The 14,669-nt window shown below is 47.2% G+C and overlaps 1 protein-coding gene across 3 annotated transcripts in view; it reads left to right on the top strand.

The window, feature by feature from the left end:
* rspo2 (R-spondin 2) overlaps positions 1-14,669 on the top strand; it is a gene marked incomplete at both ends in the record, with an annotated part of 52,681 nt that overhangs the window by 25,252 nt on the left and 12,760 nt on the right. For 2 of the 3 annotated variants that reach the window (XM_083990213.1, XM_083990212.1), the window contains 2 exons: positions 5,095-5,238; positions 5,523-5,738. In XM_083990213.1, the coding sequence (XP_083846339.1) occupies positions 5,095-5,238; positions 5,523-5,738 (360 nt within the window). The remainder of the gene's footprint in view (positions 1-5,094; positions 5,239-5,522; positions 5,739-14,669) is intronic. The other variant, XM_083990214.1, reaches the window with a different exon arrangement.

Here is a 14,669-nt window from a genome sequence, read left to right as displayed (position 1 = left end):
GTTTGTTACCAATGCCTTCATTTGTTGCATAATACCTTTCCTATATGTCCACGTATTATATTCCTCGGGCCGTGCTTGGCAAGGACTCACTTGCAGCGGCTAATGGATGGCTTGATGCAAGCCAGAAACCATATGCAGCAGCTCTAGTGTTATCCACAGAGTTTCTTATCAGCCCCCCCTAGAAGAAGTCCCACACCAGTGTCTGTGGGTGTCAACCCGCCGCTCTACGGGGAAAGACTTGTAGCAGCAGTCACACAGTGTACTGCGTTATGTACAGCCAAATCTGTCTGAATGCGGTGCAGTCATGCTCTTGCCTCAGTCACATTTCATAATACCTCGGTTTTAACATACGTTCCCAAGCCAAAGCGCATTCAGTCATTCTGTATCGCAGGCGAGCTCTCTGGCTGAAAGAATTATGAGCTGAAAGGCGACTATCAGAGCTGTCTTTTATAAGAGAGAGAGTGTTGAGAGGGTCAGCACGAGAGCAGGGCTACATTCAAAACTTCCTCCCTCGGGGTGTATTACGGACCCCCCACTGCTACACACACATACATATACTTAAGCCACCAACCCTGTTTTGCCTTACCCCACTGCAGTGGCTTTAAAACACATAGAAACCTCAGCTGTGTTCGCTGCCAACCAACAAGCAGCCAGATCAAGGCCTGAGATTGCCAATATCCTGGAAGCACGGTTTAAATATCACAGCTTCATTCAGTGCCAGTGTAATGTGCCACTGGAGACTCTCCCGTCTGAGGTAATTTAGAAAAAATAAATTTATCGTGATTTCTTTTTTCTTTTCTTTTTTTTTCTCTTCTTTTACAGCATTTCATAGACTGAGGGAAATCTGTTACCAAATCCCATTGTAGTCCTTCGAATTGGTTTGTCACATAAAATTAAGGCTGGACGCAGAAGCCGGTTGGATGTATCTTTTCCAGGATCGTTTTAGTTTTTAAGGCACATCATGGGATGTGTCATGTTGGAGGTGGATACGAGCCATGCATCATGGGCCTCGGCCAAAAGCGTACCAGGGCTGTGTAACAAGTTTTTCAACCTCCCGTTGGCAGCGCTGGCGGCTCTCCCTCTCCCTCCCTGCCTCTCCACGTCTCTCATTCAACTTCTCTCTTTTCTCGCTCTAATTCTGAGCTTGTGGGTATTTCCATTGCACAGTCTAACCAACAAAAAGACCAGTTGCTTTTGGCCTTTGAGTTTCACCGAGGGACATTTAATCATCACAGCTTTAGTAACCGCACTTTCAGATTTGCCAGACAATACAATGGACCCACCAAACCAAGCCCTGCTCCCAGGACATTACAGCCAGACCCAGAGTTGAAGCGGGTTTTTTCTCAAAACAGTGCATAATTGTGCATGCTATAGTGCGAGAGGAGGAGCTGTCTTGTGCTTGACCACTGTCTGAAGCTTGATCTTCCTGTGTATGTGTATGTGTGTGTGTGTGTGTGTGTGTGCGGAGCTGCCTGAGCAGATACGAGAGCGTATCCCGGTATATCGCCCACTGTGTTCCTTGGAGTGCAGGAGGTTGGACGGACGCTGACACATCTGTCAACCGCGATCTCTCACTGGAAGCAGCTGATTGACAGGAACACCACCTCTGCTTCACCTAGCCCCTACACCACGAGCGGAGGAGCACCCATGTGGAAAGAAAACTGCCTGGAGAGAGCTGGGGGAGAACATGGCAGCTCCAGCCTTTACCATGAACTCTTGCCATCCGTAGCTCCACACGACATGGCTGGGTGGCAGCGAGCAAGCCAAAGCTTCCATGTCGGCCAAACCCAGGGCCTAGAGAGTAGGTCAGAGCTGTTCGACGCAGCTTGGAGGCGAAGGCTGGAAAAATAGGGCTTGTTTTCCCCCTCACACTGCCAGGCCTTTTACGACATGGACACCCTTGCTGCGCAACATCGGGTCTGGTTAGCTTTCTGAAAGAGGCCGAGGCTCTCGGTGCACTGATGAGCAAGTCTCACAACCCACCTCCGGCTCGGCAAACGTATGAGAGACTCCGCCTGGAACATGAGAGGTTCATTAATCTTCATGAAATGATTTAACACCCCCTTTTCCGCACAAAGTGAATATTCATGTAAAGAAATGGCGAGGTGGTGCTGTCAGTCTGCGGAGGAGCAGCAGTTGACTGAGGCTGACACGATGCTTTGAGCGTCCATGATAAAAATCTATCTGCTTCTCTATCCAGACCACAGATGAAGGATTGGCTCCTGCCAAGCATGCGCCATTAGATCATAAGTGACTCATCTCTCAACTTCAAATGCACTTGACACGCAAACCACATAGTGTAAAATCAAACAAACAAAAAAAAAAAAAACGGCAATACCGATAATGGTAACGATGGAACTGTTGCGGCGCTGACAACATCTTTTTCAATCGTGCGCCCACTGACAGCTGAGGCATGAGGCTTTTTTCTTCCTGCGTTCATAATGTAACTCACAGCCAGAACCAGGCTGGGAGATAATGATGATAATACGTTTAAGTCCCAGGAACAGTGGGCCTTCACTGGGATCTGATGACCTCATTATTTCTCATTAGTCTCCCTCAGGCACCTAGATGAAGACTTTAAAGGTGGTCCAGAGGTTAATCCTGCAGGGAGAATGAACCCGCTCCCCTGTATCTGTTTCTGTAGCTGCCTTAGCCGTCCACTTGGCCAGCTGAGCGCCCAGCGTCCAGTGGTGGGAGTGTGATAGCCCCTCGCTGTCTCAAGATAGCCTTTTGCCTGATAACCGGACACAGGGATGAACGTCTGTCACGGTGATCCCTCTCCTACCCACCTCGTTCTCTGATGACCTCCGACCCTCGAGCTGCTCCCAGCCTCCCTGCGTTCTAAATCCCGCGGAGCCGCATTGATGTGTCGTTCACCTCATCCATCACGCGCGGTGACATTATTGCTTATCTTCTATTTAGAAAACACAATTTCCCAGCATTCGAGCCGTTGTCTGACTTCATCTGAAACCGAAACCAAGAGTGATGTTTAAATCAAAAACCCTGTTATGTGCTACTGCGGCTGCAAGGATACAGTGTTTCACACATCTGCGTTGCTCGTATTTACTGTCAATAACTGTGGGTTGCACAACAACCCCAGTTCTTCAGAGTACTGCCAGATGTTTTTGGCCCCCTCCTCTCTCTCTCTCTTTCTCTCTCCTTACGCTTTTATTTTTTTGTTTGGGAGCTTAAAGTCTCTCAGGTGATGACAGGCCTGGGAAGTGTGAGGGGTAAAAGACAGCTTTGTGCTTTTCAATTAGCTTGGTGATTTATTAGCCTGCTGCCTGTATTGGGCTCGTCTTATATCAAACACAAGCCCGACTGAGAAGCGAACCAGAGGCAGAAAGCTATAAAAGAAAAAGGACAGCGAAATATATTTATACCTCTTTTGGACTCATGCATTCCACACCGAAATCTCTACAGCGCTGCATAGCTCCAGAGATCCAAGACATATGTTGAGATATAAGATAAAAAATGGAGCAAGAGGAACACTTAGATAAGCTAAATAATATCAGATGATTGAATTAATAACACGAAAATGATGTGAGAAGACAGGAAATTGCTAAAGACATCGGTGATTTATGATCAGAATTATATTTACAAAATGTGGAGCGCAGCTTTTATTGCAGAGAGGGTCTATCTCCGGCCATATCTGATTGGTATGTGCGTGTGTTTGTGCACATGTGTGTGTGTGTGTGTGTGTGTGTGTGTCAATGGTTTGTTTAGACTGGTCGGGAAAGCGTGAGACCAGAGTGAGTGGGCAGAGGCCATACTTTAGGGTTCAAAGTAAAGCGGGGAGGGACCCCCTCGTTTTGCAGGAATGTCGAGGAGGAGGCCTGATGGTTAGCTGGAGATGGTGTAATTAAGGGGTGTGATTGTGAGAACCTTCCCTTCCCCGGGCCTTGCAAGGGTCACAGATAAAAGAGCAGCAGCCCTCAGCCTCTGTCGCTCTCTCACATGTGGAAAATCACTGCAGTGCAGGTTCGACGCGTGGAGAGACGAGCGTAAACACTGATGCGCTGCGATAGTGGTGCTGGTGGCGCTGGTGCTTTCCTCGTGCGAGATGCAATCGGAGCAGCGAATGACACTCTACCTGGGGAGAACCCTGCAAGCACAAGGAGGGTTTTGCACTGGAAGCCTATTGGGCAATGGAGCCACATAGAGCTTCTGAGGAGCGTCATAAATTAGACAGCACTAGGAGCCTCCTTCTAATCATGTGGGCCTGTGTGTCGCCGTGTTGGTGTGGTTGTTGTAATTTGGCCCTGCCTGACGTGCTATTTGCAGAGTAAGAGCTTGATGACACATTGCTAGGTCTTTCTTTGCGAGAGCGCGGCGCAGTGTGTCATGCGCAGTGGCAGGGTGTGGCGTGGGAGGATACTGTAAGTGCGCCGTTGTGTTGGTTGTGTGCTGGTTAAAACGCGTCAGCATTTGTTTGGCAAGGCTGCACAATGTTGTTGCCCCCCCGCCCCTCCTTTTCCAAACCCACCTACTCCCTTTTATATCAGAGCCAACAAACTTAAAGGATCGGCACAGCAGGCGTGCTTTGTGATCACTAGCCATCATTCATTCTTTAATGACAACCTGACACCCCATAATAATCCTCAGTTAGGGAAGGACTGAGGACTGAAGCAGAGTGGAGTGTGAAGACAGCACATTAGGGACAGTATTTAGCTCTAATGGGATTTATTCATCCTGTTGCAGCACACCGTTAGTTAAAAACATGTGCGCTGTAGTGTGTTTGGATCCAAACTGTTGCATGTCGGTGCAGATCTGTTGAAAGAGGTCAGTGTGACATGATTCCTCTCCGTCTCTGCTGTTGTGTTTTCACACTGTTTGCTCTCTCTGGACAAGAACAGGAAGTTTGAGAACAAAAAAAATCTGTCAGGCAAAACAAGTTTTCTGAAACACACTTGAGCCCCGGAGAGAAATGATCCACAAGGCATCGCTAGCTCTTTTTTTGTGTGTGTGTGCAGGAGAGACGATCTAATCCTCTGAAGAGCCCCCTTCCCCAAACCCCTTAGCTCTCGATCAACTCCAGATGAGAGGGCTGCTCAGACCCTGATGACTCTCCTCTTTCTCTCCTTCTTTCTCCAGGATGCAGGATAGAGAACTGCGAGTCCTGCTTCAGTAAAGACTTCTGCACCAAGTGCAAGTTGGGTTTTTACCTTCACAAAGGGCGCTGCTATGACAAGTGCCCCGAGGGCTTTGCTCCAATGGAGGAAACTATGGAGTGTGGAGGTATGTGAAACAACACAAATATGCACAAAACAAAAAAAGATCCGGTTTCAAGAGAGTAAATAAACTTGTCTTTTACACCTTTCTTACCTGCGCACAGTATTCCATAACTTCTCAGTTGTGCTGCTTATTTTGGACCTAAAACAAGCAGTTCAACAGGGACCACACACTTAGAGGTTATAGTATCCACAGTAAAGCTCCCTCACCCTGTATTAAAACTTGACCTAGGGTCTCTTGACTGGCCCTGTGCTGTGGTTTTTCATCACTGTTCCTGTGCGTCTCTGCAGAGGGCTGCGAGGTGGGCCAGTGGAGCGAATGGGGAGCCTGCACCAGGAGAAACAAAACCTGTGGCTATAAGTGGGGTCTGGAGACCCGGACACGGCACATTGTTAAGAAACCACCCAAGGACACGATACCCTGTCCCACCATCGCCGAGTCCAGGATGTGCAAAATGGCCATGAGGCACTGCAGGAGAGGTAAGGACGTCAAACAGCCATATGTTGGTGTGTGAGAGAGATATTCTGTCAGTCCGTCCCGACTCCATCCACCTTCACTCCCATCCAAGTTTACCCTAGTCTGGTGAATATTAAAGAAAACAGCCCACTCATCCCAGAGGAGAACTCCTTCCCCCTCTCTCAGTTTCACCTGTCTCATGTAACCCCTGTACCTTGCACTCAGCCTTGTTTTTTTTTCTCTGTCTGTGTTTTTGAGGTGCACACACTGGCGTTTCTGTGCATGAAATATCAGTATTTTTCCATGACAGCCTTGTTTGAGCCAGAGGTATATTTTCCCCCCTCCCTCTCCCATCTCTCTTACTCTCCTCGGTGGAATTCTTCAAAGTAAGAACTTCAGGTTTCCTCAATGGCCGTCTCTGTTTCCTCCCATCAGCTTTAGAGATATTTGCGGTGCACACAGCATGTACGGCGGGCCATTAAATGAGAAGTCAAATCTGGAATTTCTCCGTGTGTGAATACAGCTAAGGGAAATATTTTTTTTTCTGAAAGTAAACCATTTCTCTCAGATGGTCCAAACACACCATTTGGGGTGATGGCCTCAGTTAGCAGAGCTTTTAAAATAAATGTCTTTCCCCTTAATGTCCTTTTACATCTCTCATAAACTTTGGATTAGGATAGGCCAAGTGTAAATATTTAATTCACCAAATAAGGAAGCAATTACAGTGGCAGATATCATTCAGTCTGTCGAAAAAAGAAAAACGTTGTTTAACAGAAAGAGGAAAATATTGTAACCTCGAGGATTTCTCTCCATCTTTGGCCTGGAGTGTTGAATGGGAGGATCATTTAGTGAAGTGGTGAAAGAGTAAATAAACTTGAAATAAACCCTGATAGTTTCTCATATTTCAGCACTACCAAGGCAGTGCCTGCTCTCTGGGTTGGAAACTGTGATTCCATGGCACATTTAGTTCCTAAATCCCTGTCCCGTTTGTCAGGGGGGGAAAAACTCTCCGCAACCCCCACGCACCACTTCATGACTTTACCGTGCCTGCTTGACCTTTTCCGAGGAACTTTTACGGCCTTCTTTAATTAAAATTTGGCATTGTTGCACATGGTTACTGCCGTCCATTATCTCAAGCATGAAGCCGGTGGGAAGTTGTTGTGAAGAAATTGAGCGCAAAGCAGAACCATTCGTCTTCGCCCCTTTAGAAACCGACAGCGGACTCCCCATGTCCATCTTACTTAGAGCTACTGTTCCCTGGCGATGTGGTCACTGTAAACCTCTCAGTACAGTTCCTTATCAAATGACTGTGGAGGATCAGTGGCCTCAGCCGCGTGATTAAATGCTCGTGTAAAAGTGTCACTGTGTTGTGCATCTCTCTGGGCTCGTGAAGTGCTGCAGTGGCCTGTTTAATAAAGGTAAATTTCAGACTTAGGCATGTGTTGTTAATCCCCCGCCCTCCCCACTCGACCGCTAGTGAAAAATCCCCACTTGGCAAAAGCCAGTGAAATGCAACACTCTTCAGTTCAAATAAATACAATGTAAAATGTAAGCGGCTGAAGTCAGAGGAGAGGAGAAACACTCCACAGATCCAGCGCCATCGCATGGGAGCTCGACCGTCTGACATTGTAAAATAATCACTCGCTGCGAGAGATAATAAAGCGTAGTCCAATGGGAGAGGAGGTCAACCTCTGGAGCACAGGTGATCAGGAAGTGTTCGGAGATCAAGCTGCAGTGTGGATGAGTTCATTCTGAAATATCTTGCAAAGGTGGCTCATAGTTAACACTTCTCTGGTTTTATTTGAAGTCGGGCCCATGAGAAGACACATTTGAGGTTTTTAAACACCAAAAAAACATCTCAGTGGAGTTTCACATCTCCTCTCTAAGGCCTCTCTCTGGAACAACAGGTCGTGAGACAATCGATTGGCTGACTGCTTTCTGAGTGATGAAATGAAAAATATAGAAGATTTCAGGAAAAACACTCAGTAAAACTGATGGCCGAGGTCGGCTACTGCTTTGTTGTGACATCACAAATTTACACAACTCCTGACCTCATTTTGAGACCTGTCATTTTCAGACTCAGTTTTCTGAATACAGGCCATGCGCCTTTCTCTGTGGACTGAGCACTTTGATACAGTATTGATATCGAACCAAGACCTGATATATAATCCAAAAAAGACATGAACATCTATCTTTATATAATATGAGATCTTAGAAATGTAGACAAATATCAAGGTCTTTGCCACTTAGAGTCCCTGAGTGCTACTTACAAATAAAAGGGACTGTAATGCCGTATGGTCAATGTCATCTTTAAATAGAGTTTAGAAAACTGTAACCTCAATGTATAGATTGTTCAGTCAGATGGAAATATAAATATAAGAGGTGGGTGGAACTCAAGATGTCTAAAAATGGAAATTTTTATCAGCTCCTTTAACCAGACACCAGACACCAATGTTTAGGATCTGCATAGGATTATATAACTGCAGACCATAAAGATGCTGGACACAGAAATAAGAGGAAGCAGTATGAAGGTATACACTATTTATGGCAATGCTTATCAGATCGCCCTGGCTTGTGTTTCTACATTCCTTTGAATTTAAATTACACTGGACGTCATTGACAGATCCCCGTCTTCCAGCTTATAGCTGAGGCGCACGAGTCAATGGGAACGAGCTCCTTTCTCCTCTGTGTCTGCACTGATCTAATCCCTCTGTAAAACGTACCAGGGGAATGAAAAAACGAATAAAAAACACAGATCACGTCAAGAAAGCGAGGTGTTTTCACAGAGGAGGCTATGCGACGAGTGGCGTAAACCGTGTCTGATGCGTTCCGTACAAGCCGCTGATCAGTGTAAACAATGTGTATCATTCAACACTGCTGGGATTCATTTGCTGTTCTCCGCCGGCGTTAGCCAGATCAGCAGTGTCCCGGTAACACACTGGTGCATGGACTGACAAAAATGTGGTGGTTGCACCGTCGAAAGAGCCATTTCCATCCAACTGTCAACTTAATTCGAAGCAAACGTTTGAAGTTTGGCAAACATAATATGGGAATTCGGTGTGTGTGTGTGTGTGTCCACCAGATGCGTTTGACTCAGATGCACTGAGGATCACTGCACGCCAATAAAAATGGACATCTGCCTGTATGACAGAAAGGCTGTAGTGGACAAATAAAAAAAAGTATTTGAAAGCATCTATCGACCTGCTGTTTGTTTTTTGGCCTGTAACACTATTTATAGGAAAACAGGCTGCTTGTGTTATTATCCGTATAACTTACGTAAAACATCAAATGAGGAAGAAACTGTTCGTGCGACGCTGATATGATTATTTCCATCCAGCTGTTTGAATTCGCAGCATCGTTTTCTTTAATGGACGATCTCTAGAGGAGTACGGAAGCTTCGTCTCATGGCTGCTGCTCGGCTGGTGTGTGTGCCAGGCGTTTTTTTTGCATCGTACCCTGGAGACAGTAAAATGCTCGTCTATCATCCCCCGGAGTGGCGTTCTGAGCAGACCATAAACAATAAAGAGACTTTATTAATAGCTGCTTCGGCCCTATCAGCACTGACAGACTGGGCTCCCCCTCCTCTCTCGCTCTCTCGCTGTCTTGTGAGCTGATGGGAGGAGAGGAAAGGTGAGGAGAGTGATAACGCTGCAGTGCCTTGCTGTTCCATATTGATGCTGTTAGGGAATTCCCTACGGAGATTTCCCAGCGACCCCCTGTCATCAGATTCACTGGTTTACAAACAGACGTGTGTGACAAGTTTAATTCCTCTTCCGCTGCTTCTTTTTTCCCCCCCTCCCTGTTTATCAATCCATCTGTGTTGTTTCCTCCAATTCTCTCTTTCCCACCCACTCTACAACTGCATAATCTCTGAACAACAGCTGCCTCTGCCATGTCACTGACATTAGATGTTGTGTAAACAACTTAAAATGTTAAAGCCCTTGAAACTCCCACTCTAAATGTAATCCCTGATTTGGGATTTAAGAGGGTGTAAAGTCCAACACAAATGCACCATTGAAACCAGGGGTAATTTCCGACAGTTTTACAAATCGGCTTTCAGATTCTTTTGACGGACATAGAAGTCTTTATAGCAGCAGTCGGGAGTGACATTTGTGCAGCGCTGCTTTGCTTGATTTGTAGGTGAAAGTATTCCTCAAAGGGTCGTTTTGCAATGGAGGGGGTGGCCAGGCCCAAATGTGAACCCAAACAAGAGCAGGGGTTTTACAATATGAAGTTATGAGTTGTAAAAATTTATAGCTTAGAAAATTTTGGAACCGATAACAGAAACATATTTAAGACCTGGTTTTCCAGAACAATGCAGTTCAATTTACACTTCTACGGGCTCGTGATGACTCACAGTCGCCCCGCTGAACACATGGAAAGAAACAGGGGAGAAGCAGAAAGAGCGGAGGAATACACAGTGCTCATACTGTATTTGGCTGTTGGATTATGTACCTGTACTGCACTTGGTGAGCTACAGGTCTTTGTGGGGGAATTGATCTCTTGTGTGTGTAACCAGAGAAACCCTTACTGCTGTAGGGCCCAACTGAGGCCAAGCCCTCCATCCCATCCGTCATCTGTGTGCTCGGCTCCAGCCACCACTAATACTGTATGTCATAACTTCTGCGTGCCGTTTGTGTTTATACTGTAACTGTGATAACCAGTCACACAGCTCACTCCGTTCCCACTGCCATCAATTTGAAACTCTGGATAAACACCTTTTGTTTCACACTCTGTGACGGCGGTGTAGAGGAGGATAAATCCGCCCAGACTCAGTTTACCTCCTCCTCCTTCCTCCACAGTGAGAAATCTGAAGGCCCTGAAGGCTGTTTGTCTGTATTTAAGGACATTGGACGTGACAGAGAGGCGGGCGTTTGATTAATTTACTGCACAAGCACCTACAGTCTGGTGCATAAAGGACCAAAGTGAACCCAGATCCGCCCTGAATCGACCAGACCCCGGGAGGATTTGGTTGGCTGGTGGGATTTACGCCAGGTTCTGTCTGAAACCAGTCTGGTTCTGCGGTGAATCCACAGCGCTGTGGACCTCCTGGTCCTCACCGTCTGCGAACCATCTGCTGCAAAGTCTCTGCTCCTGTAAAACGATGCACAGAGCAATGGTGATTGCCTCAAATCCGCTCTGGAGGAAGCGCAGCCGCCTTGTCTGTAGCACATACCGCTCGACACGCCAAACAATTCCGGTTTCTGGCAGTCCTTGCATACGAGCGAGCAGTTAATGCGCATGCATGCGTATGAGCGTGTGACACACAATTTTGGTGTTTATACTCGCTGAGCCAAGAGTTTTAAGCTCTGGCGAAAGATGCCATTCACTTCAGAGCATTTTAGTTACGCACTCAGCATGATCACATCTGAGTCTGGCCTGTGTTTGGCTTGGAAACCCAACATCCAAACACATTTCTGGATGTATTTTTGTCAGACGTAGCCCTCTCCCATCAGGCCAGCTTCTTTCTAAAACAGACACATGCTTTCAACTTGAGGTTAATTGATGGAGCATGTTCTTCTTCTGTCTCAGCAGAGGAGCTCATGGTGCAGTTTCTCCAAGCCAAACAACAATCGAGCGCTGCCTGAGCCACCACTCTGAACTCTGCCCAAAGCAGTTGAGAGCGGAGGTTTGCACTTCTGTTCTTTCGTGTACTTATCTCATTATTCCGATTAATGTCCGCCGGGTGTGCTCTATCTGAAGTCACTTCTCTTGGATGGAAGAGCTGGTGCACAGATGACAACTCGCGCTCTGATTTCCACCGCAGTGGAATGACGGGTGGGTGATTAACGGCGATCTCTGGCCCGGGTAATATCACGGACAATCCGGATCAGTTCTTCCCGCCAGCGGGAGCGGAGTGAGGAGCATTTTCCCAGGACAGAAGGAGAGCACTAATTGGCAGCCACCCTGTCATGGTGATTATGTGCGCCTCACACCGCAGCCTGTTGTGACTGGGGGAGCCACGGCTTAATCTTCATTTAATAAGGCCGCTCCATAGGGGCTGACACAGTAGCTGGTGAGAAGGCCTCAGAAGTGGCCTGCCTCCTTTGGACAGCATGGACGGTCTGGCTGCGGACACAGAGCCCAGGCCAGTGTCCGACTGGGATGACCCCCTCCTCCCCCTGCCACCACCGCCCACCTCTAAGACTTGCAACGTTCATTAATTTAATTAAACACTGCCCCCAATCTGGTTGCGAAGACAAAGAAACACAATGATGACTTCCTCATGCTGCACACACGCCTGTGAAGCTGCAAAGCCGAGATGACAGAGAGTATTTTGGAAGCTTTGCACTGTGCTCTAGTGAATAAGAGTATGGGTGATGAGGAAAAGACACATCAACCTGTCATTGACTTGGCCAGGTCTCCAACATCCCGGTGCCAATGGCAGTTATGGTCACCGCTGCGGTTGCAGTCACAAATTAACACAAGTTCTGTTTCAGCTATCCCATATTTGTGAAATCTCTGCCATAGATTATTCTTTTTTTCCCTCCCGTCTCCACGCTTATGTTTTATATCTCCTCCAAACCAGATGAAAATTGATTATCTAGGCTCATGTCTGGACGGGCAATCAACACTTGCTTTATGCTGATAGTCTCAAACCAAACTTTCGGGTTTATTTTTCTGCCTCTCGTGCAGTTTAGTGGTGTTAAATCTTCCATCGGAGGAGAAAGTCATTACCAGTTGTCTCTGAGACTTCTCTGTGCTGGGTACATTCCTCATTGGGGGTGGAGGGGGCAAGGGGGGGGGCGATGCTGGAAGCCGGGAGGAGGAGGGAGGGGGGAGGTCTCTGATTAACTTCCCACTAAGTGCCCCTGCTCTCTGACCAAAATAAATATGGCTGCTGTCATTTTGTCAGCAACTGCCTTCAGAGAGCAATATTTGAAACACCCCATGATCCTGCTGGCTTTTATATGGAGAATCCATCGTCATACCACAGGCATGAGCCATAAACACGTGGAGGCCTTTCAAAGACCATGGTGGGGGGGAGGGAGGGATGGATAGAAGGAGGGAGGTGGAGGAGGAGGGGTCAGCGGCGCTCACTGGGGCTCCGTGCTCCACATTACTGTCATCTGGTCTTTTCCAAGCAGGAAGAAAAAAAAGAGGAGGGTGCTGCGAGTGAAGGGGTTTTTTCACACTCTTTGGCCCAGTCGAGTTTTGTGGTTTTTGCTGAACTGCCTTTTGTAGACTCATGTACACACATTAGATACAGCCGCTCTTATTTGTTTGACTCTCTTTACTGTGGAGTGTGCATCAGTGATAGTGTTATCCCAATAAATTCACACCAGCAGATGTGCAGCTATAGCTCTTCATCAAACAACATTTTGATGTTGAAAAGAGCGTGATGTGTTTACACTCACAATTTGCACAAGTTTATAAAATAACCCGCCCAAATCAGTCATTTTGCGAGTTTGAAAATCTGGATGTTGTTGCACGCATTGTTCCGAGTGTGACTTTGTTAAAGCGGGAGGAGGAGGAAGGCTGCGTTGTTGGTTGCGAGGCGTCTTCTGGCAGAGGAAATGAGGCATATGGGCCGACATCAACAGCCCCATCAAAAACAGACATACACAAACAAACAAAGTGGCAGCAAACTTGAGGGGTGGGGGGAAGGGGGGAGATACTGTACAGAAGTGGAATGTTTTCATGTTCTCATGCCCCACAAACAGGAGCTATTTCCCCCCGCTGCGCTGTATACGGGGCTGATATTGCCCATGACACGGTCGGGGCCGTAAAACAGACCTTTTCGGTGAACGTTCCCTTGATGGGCAGTTTGTGCTGTCACACCCTGTGAGTTTTTACAGCAGTCGAGTCTGTGTCTTTACAGGGATGGATGGCAACAGCTTGTGATGACATCTTTAAAGTAGGGTTCAGCTCCTACGCAGGGCTCCTCTTTGTCTTTTATGAAATATCTGGTGTCCGCCAGCTAGAGATGTCCAAGACGGAGGTTTGCCCCTGAACCACAGTTGGTGATTATTCCCTTTATTTTATAGCAGATGACCGAGCTGAGAAATCGATACAGTGAGGTGCTAAAGGATTTTACAGAACAGCTTCAGGGGTGGCAATCTGTAAAACCTGCAATGAAACCTGCTCACCCTGCTTTTAAAAATTTCATTAGTATGGATTTGGAGCGTGCCGTGGCCGTCTAAATGTAGCGTTAGCAGCTCTTCCCCTCTGACAGGCATAAAATCCTAGGAAAATGTTGAATTTTGGTCTTTACTGGAGGTTTTTTGGAGAAAGACGATGAAATTTTTTGCAACACGAGTGCAAAGCGTCATCTGTTTTCTGCTTCAGTCCAGCCCAAAAAATATCAAATACCCATTTCAGTCTAACCCCAAGTTTGAAGTGTCAGGGTTTCTCACCTCATATTTAGATAACTGGAGCTGGTCAGAGTGGGATCCGTCTGATCGTGCTGTATCCCTGCACCTCCTCTTTCTGTCTGCCAGACCTCCAGTCCGGCACCGCTGCCAGCTCTCCTGTGGGCCGCAAACGCTTTCATCTCCACATCTACACCGCACCAGGCAGACGGAGGATGCACGCAAACACGCACGCACACACAAATTTACACAACCCAGAGTGTGAGAAACACGTAATAGACACAGACAAACAATAAAACAGACCTCACAAGCAGAACGAGTCACCACATTATCTACTCTTTTTCCTCGTCGCTGTTTCCATTCTCTCTTTCCTGTCTCGCACTCGAATGACACTCTTTCACTCACGTATCACATATCAGAGCGCGCGGCTTTTTGAGGAACAATGTGCATGCAGAAGAGGGATGTGTTCGCGTGGTGCACATTGTTTGAAGCGGTGCTGCGTGCACTGGAGTCCTCCCTCTCCAGTGGTCTGGCTGGAGGAGCAAAGAAGGAAGGCTAGAAGCCGAACAGGGGAGCCTGAAAACATCTGGTGCACAGTTGCACTGGCTCAGCCACCAGAAGCTCCTCTCCTCTCCTCTCCTCTCCTCTCCTCTCCTCTCCTCTCCTCTC

Source organism: Trachurus trachurus (assembly GCF_905171665.1).
Source record: "Trachurus trachurus genome assembly, chromosome: 16".
NCBI lineage: Eukaryota > Metazoa > Chordata > Actinopteri > Carangiformes > Carangidae > Trachurus > Trachurus trachurus.
This window is presented reverse-complemented; position numbering and strand designations above follow the sequence as displayed.